At 35.1% G+C, this 6932-nt stretch overlaps 1 protein-coding gene across 1 annotated transcript; it reads right to left on the reverse strand.

Annotated features, from left to right (window-relative positions):
* Positions 1 to 3973: 3973 nt before the first annotated feature.
* LOC143682561 (olfactory receptor 2H2-like) lies at positions 3974 to 4918 on the reverse strand. Its single transcript, XM_077159181.1, has one exon. It carries the CDS (start codon positions 4916 to 4918, stop codon positions 3974 to 3976), a length of 945 nt encoding a protein of 314 aa, XP_077015296.1.
* Positions 4919 to 6932: the final 2014 nt, after the last annotated feature.

Raw genomic sequence — 6932 nt, forward strand, 5'->3', positions numbered from 1 at the left:
GTATCTTTTCATGTGCATATTGGTCATTTGTCTACCTTCTTTGAAGTAATATCTACTCAAATCCTTTACACATTTCTAAATTGGGGGATCATTTTTTTATTGTTGGGTAGTAAGGCTTCTTGTTTTTGTATTATAGATACTAAACCCTTATAAATTATTTGCAAATAAGTTTCTCCTGAGAGTTGTCTTTTCACAGTACACTTTGCTGCACAATGTTTTTTTATTATTTTAATGTTCAATTAATACTTTTTTGTTGTTGTTCCCTGTGCATTTGGTGTCGTATTTAAGAAAAGGTGGCCAAATTCAAGGCCATGAAGATTTGCTCCTATGTTTTCTCAGTAAGTTTCAGTCATAGCTCTATACAAACACATAAACAGACAAACACACATATACATATGTAGAGGGTTGATTTTAGATTGGTAGAGAATGTTTTGGTTAGAAAACTTGACTTCCATACACTCAGAGTACTATGATGGTGTCAACCTTTTCCATTTGGGTATTATGGCCAGTTAGTTCTAATGAGTTTGCAAGTTTCAGGTACCTCACACACAGCCATACTCAAGACAGACCTCAATACTTAACTGCACTTCCTACAGCCTCTCACAATTGGACTTTGCAAAAGCATGAACATTCTGTTCTCTAGTAAGTACACAGTCCTCCATAAAGAGCCACAGATGGATTGAAGATCTGAATTTATCATGGTAACTGTCAGAAAGTTTCACTGGCCATCATACAAAACACATGAGCCAGACAATAATACTATCTTCCTGGTGTTTGCCATTCCCCATTCTAGAAATTTCTAAGGAACAGAATTCCTGGGTCCATATAACAGCAGTTTCCTGAATAAGCCACTTATCTAAGGAAATATTGGCTATTATAGACAATGTCTATAAAATAACAACTTTTTTATGATGGGTTCATCATTGTACAACAAACAGTGTTTGAATTTTAGTATTCTTTCAATAAACATTTTAAATTAAAATATAAAAATGAATGTTGACAAATAAGCACATAGCTAAAACCACAGTGCCTTTCATTAGCATTTTCTTCAGTCACTTCCCAAAATGTAAACATATCCTGGTCATTTATATTTTTCCACACTGCTATTTCCAAAATGGAATCCATTTCCTTTTCCCATCTGCTTTTATTCTTCCCCAAATCTTCCAATGTCCCACTGAGATCTGTTCCACAATTAATAAATTCACCCATAGTCTAAAATTATTTTCCTAACATTTTCTGCTCCTAAATTAAAACTGTTCCCTGAAAACTATTTTCTCTACAACTTCCTTATGAGATGATAATTCCACACTCAACACCTCAAAATGTGGGAATTAAGCTAATGTGTCATTCTACTTCTAGATCATTCTTCCCTTTGCTGTTTTATTAAAAATATGTTAATTCATTTGAAGTTCATGCCATTTAACTGAACAACTATCTGCTGCTATTTCCCACAGTAAGACCCCAGACTAACTGCACCAAAATTACCTACAGTGTTATGAAAAATGCCCATTCTGTGGCACACATGTTTTAGATCAGAAATTCAGGATATTAAACCCAAGAATTTTAATTTTTAACAAGTATCTATGTGAATCTTATGGCCTCTATGTCTGAGGTTCTTTGCTTTTTCTCTTCTCGCTGCTGTCCTTTACTGGAATCATAACCCCTCTTCCTCATGTTCAGTTTCCCTCTATGCTGAAAGCCCTCATATCATTCTGATAGCTGAATGGTTGGGAATATGCTCAATATCATCCTTTAGCTGGAAAATGCTTAGTATAGCCTTTAGTAATTAGATGATGTTTCACAATTCACTCGAGCTGCTTTGATTCACTTTAAGCCTAAAAAAAAAAACTCTTGTTAGAATAGCTTGCTGTTGTTCAATTATCAACAGCTTACTTTCTGTTCCTAGGTAAATTAACAGGGCCTTCCAGTTCTTGCAGGTATAACATCCAGAGGCAGGATGGAACAATGCCAGGAATACCATATGAGCTAATAAATCAACTCCTTCCTCTCTTTGAAGGACAAGATCAAGGCTCTAATGGCCAATGAGAGAAGAGGTATTACAAAATAACAGGATATCCTGATCAAATAAAATGAAGACAATTTTAATGAGTCCTGTGACTTTTATTTAGTTTAGTTTTTTTTTTTTTTAACTTTTTGCCTTGTTTCCTCTGGCCCTAGTCATACCTTTTGCAATTTGAACTCTAAAAGCTAAAATCACCTTTCTCATTTTGCACTGGTCTTGGAAGATAATCCTGCAGTTCCTTACATGTGCACCTGTAATAAAATTCACCTTCTGACCAAGACAAAGAGACTTGTTTCTCTGTTTAATGCTTAATCAGGTAGGCCTAACTATTGAAAATTATATTTGTTGGTAACAATCGCAGACTACTTGCTGGCATTCCTGCTTCCACCTCCAGGATAGTTCGTACCTTTCAACCTTAAATGCTTGTGACCATGACCACTTCAAGGAACTAGCCATTTTCCAAAGTTGTTCCAGCTTTTTAATGTTAACAAAATGCCAAAAAAACTAACCTTTAGTTCTTATAGTTCTCTTCTTAGTTACTCCCTCTATTCCTTGCAATTGAGCAGAAGGATAACAAAATGATTTTACAAATATTGATATTTTATAGGCAGTGAAACATTGTGTTAAACTTTCCTAGAGATTTTGCTATTTTTGTAACTAACCAGTTTGGTCAGACTTCTGAGTTATTTAATATTTTTTTTAGATTGCAAATAAAAACTCCAATTTAGAAAATTTTGATATGGACTCTCCAAATCAGAAATAAGTTGCACAGTTCCATCAAAACAGGAAAAGAATGGAGTGAGAACAAGGCCTGAACTCAGAGACGTCTATACATTAAACAGAAAGCTTGGATGGGAGGCACCTGAGGATTGTGTACAGTGGAACAATCTGTCAGAGGAACCAACAAATAATATTTATGATTTTAGTGAAACAAAACTGAAATAATGGATTCTTACAAGTAATAAATAACAATTTGGTGGATGATAGTCAAAATGAAAAAGCAGGTGGCATGGTAACCAGCCTTGGGCAGTGATTGAGGAACAAGAATTTCCCTGCTAAGATAACAAATAAAAAACATTTTAGTTAAAACTATCTCCATCAATTTCCCCCAAACTCCATGATGTTGATGATTCTATACATCTTACCTTCCATAATGTCCCAACATGTAGCACATAAAGTAGCACAATAGAAAATCCATGAACACCTGCACGTTGAGTGGTGAATTGGATCTGATAAAATGGAGTGAATTCATTTTGACAGGAATTCAGAATGAAAATGAAAACAAAAGCCAATTAACATAATTAGGGGCCCAGAACATCAGAGTTCAAACTAAGATATTTGGACTCAGGATCCTAGTAGAACTGCAGCACAAGGGAGCAGTAAGCTTTGACTTCTGCTTAGCAAACCCCTTTACACTGGGTAGTACCAGGCACATTACATATCAATAATGGTCAAACTGAGGCAGGAAGGCAAAGATAACCAGGACCAGAGTCAGAATGTAGAATTACATTCTGAATTTCTCAAAAAGTCTCTTTCTCAAAACCTTAGGGTTTTTTGGCACTGGACTTCTGGATGAAAGCACTGGTTAACCAGGCAGTGGAATAGAACAAAGAAAATAAATAAATGGAATCACATGAAATATCTTGCTTGTCTTTATTTTGCAACTTCGCATTTCTTTTGTTTCTCCAACTCAACTATATTGTGTGTCCTGTAAGACAAGGACTAGTAAATATATTAATTTCTATATAGCATGGCGCCTAAACCAGCACCATGAAGAAAGTAAGGTCCTAAGCAATGATTGATGAATAGAACTGAAATCTCAGCTTGAACAAATTGTGCCTCTTTTTCTCCTACTTTAGTGTTGGGAGAAGTTTTTTGTGATGAAGTTGTACGGTTTTCTTGGGTAAATGGTTCTTGGATTGAACAATGATCTCATATATTTCAATCTCTTTAGTTATTCTGGGAATTCCAGGTCCTCTTTCCTAGTCTTGTTAGTGCTCCCTTTACTTCTTTGTTCCTTAGAGTATAGATGAGGGGGTTAAGAGTAGGTGTGACTACAGTGTACAAAAGTGTGAGAAACTTGCCATGCTCATGAGCATAGGGATTCTTGGGTTGAAGGTAGACAGCAGCGACAGTGCCATAGAAGAGGGAGACTACAAGAAGATGAGAAGTGCATGTGCGAAGTGCTTTCTTCTGCCCTGCTGTTGACTTTATCCTCAGCACAACCTTCATAATAACACCATAAGAGGAGAGGATAATGATCAAGGGTACCACCAGGAGAATAATACTCGCTATAGACATCTGGATCTCATTATAGGTGGTGTCTGCACTAGAGAGCTGAATTAGGGCTGGAACTTCACAGACCATGTCATCCATCCTCTGGTGAGAGCAGAAGGGCAAGTGGAGTGTGGCAGGAGACTGGATCAGAGACTGAATTAGGCCAATCCCCCATGCCAGGATGGCCAGCTGCAGACAAAGTTTTGGGTGCATGATAGTGGTATATTGCAGTGGATGACACACTGCCACATAGCGGTCCACAGCCATGACAACCAAAAGGACACATTCAGTGGCCCCAAGCCACAAGAATATATACAGTTGAATGGCACAACCAATGTAACTGATGGTTTTCTCTGGACCCCAGAGATTAAGCAACATCTGTGGAACACAGCTGCTTGTAAAACAGAGCTCTAGCAGTGAAAAGTTGGAAAGAAAGAAATACATAGGGATGTGCAGTTTTGGATCCTTCACAGAGACAAGAATGATGGTCATATTTCCTGCAATCGTCAAGCAATAAAAGATCAGAATGACCCAAAAAAGTATCTTTTCCAAAAATGGCTTGTCAGAAAAGCCCAGGAGGATGAAACCACTGTGACTGTCATTGCAAATTGTGGCCATAGCTTCTGGGGCAATCACTTCTTTAGGAAATGGTTCAAAAATAGTTGTACCACAGACTGTGAAGGTACCAGTACAGAGGCAGCTGGGGAGCAGTATGACTTGTTTGATTCCTTGCTATCAAAAACAAAACTTTTACCTGCTATGTTTTGGAGGAAAAAAAATACATTTAGTGAACTGCTTTAATCTCGATATTCATCATTTATTTTAGTTCTCTCATTCTCTTTCACATCTTCCTCATATTTTGTGTCCAGTTAGAACTATGCATTATAAATATTATGTGAAATTATTTATTAAATAGCTATCAGTGGAAAATTACTTTGCCGAATATTACAAGATACATTCCATCTTTGCTTTTAAAGATTGTGCCACATTTATCACAGTATTTGATATAAAGTACTGTTCGATGTATACTATCTTTCTACCTCTGTCTATCCCTTCTGCTCTCTTATGTCTCTGTGTCTTTGCATCTCATTTTATCTGAATCTCTCTCTCCCATGTTTCTCCTTCTCCCTTTTACTTTCTTATCCTTCAATCTCCTCTTTTCTTCCCTCTTTCTTTCCCTTCTTTGTCCCCTTCCTTATTTCTCACTTTCAATTTCTCTCTTGATTTCTGAGCTTACATTCTCTTTCAGCCACCTTCATGCTGTGTAATCTTAGGAAAATTATTTAACTTTTTGTTTCTTGACTTAATTCTTTCTTTAGATTTTTGTATTTGGAAAATGTGGAAATCATAGAACCTACCTATGCTTGTTGGAAAGATTAAATGTGAAAAAATGAAAAAAATAATGAAGTTTCTGGCATATAGTAACTGTTCAATGTGTGTTAGCTACGATTATTAGAATGATGATGATGATGGTATCAAATTATTATTCCATGTTCAAAGCATCAAAAGCATTCATAAAGTATGAGTGATAATAACATTTATAAAAAAGGAGTGACATATCCTTACATTACCTTCTTCACAAAAACACTTGGAAAGTAGTTGTGCCTACTTTCCTGATGTTATAAATTACCTATCTTTATATTACAGAGAGACAGGTCTGAGTTTAAGTTGCCACTTCTATCCAATAATGAATATCATTTGGTCATTGATTTTAGTATTCCACATTCTTCATTTTTACTAAATCTTAATTCTTGTTTAATAATTCTCTAATTTCATACACTAGCATACTTGTATATTTTTAAAGTTTTCTTTGAAATGATCATGAAATGATCATGGTAATGAATATGCAACTATGTGATGATATTGTGAGTTATTATTTATATACCAACAATGGAATATCATATGGTAAGAATGTTTGTGTTTGTATGTTGTTATGTTTAAAATTTTTTTAAAAAGGTTTCTAAGGACAGAATGATGGATATAGTTAAAGAATATCAAATCGAGAATTTGGGGATAGAGTCACTGAACATTTTATGCATATAATGTTTAACTTTTGAAATAAAACTGACCAATAAAATGAAAAAAAGTAGAAAAAGAATATCATCATATGTGGGTTGAATATACTGTGATTTAGGATTCATAGTTTCTAAGCCCTGCTTGGCTATTACTTAGCAAGCTGAACATGACTGAAAATGGATCATGCTTTCTAAAAAAAAGTTGTTATTCTGGGATTCTAACTACTTCTGTTCCCATAATCCTTAAGAATACAAAAGTTATTGGGAGAATGTATACTCTTTTATTAATCTTTCCAGTAGGTCAAAAAGTTTTTAAGTAAATATTCTTTTTATTCAATCACTGGCATATGTTCTTAGCATCAAATTAAAATGGCACCATGACTTATTTTTCCATCTTTCTCCCTTCTTTTTTTAATTCCCTAGCTCTGCACTCACTCCCTTCACTTTCTTACTTATTTTTTTCCAATCAATTGTCCCACTATGTTATAAAAAAACCTGTCAGTTCTTAGAGTATTATTGCTTTTTGTTTCCAAATGTATTCATTTACAGTAAATTTATTGCCCAGAATGGCTCACAAAAGTACTCATTGAAGAAGAATCACCAATATGAATGTGTGA

The sequence above is a fragment of the Tamandua tetradactyla genome, chromosome 5, assembly GCF_023851605.1.
Source record: "Tamandua tetradactyla isolate mTamTet1 chromosome 5, mTamTet1.pri, whole genome shotgun sequence".
Classification (NCBI taxonomy): domain Eukaryota; kingdom Metazoa; phylum Chordata; class Mammalia; order Pilosa; family Myrmecophagidae; genus Tamandua; species Tamandua tetradactyla.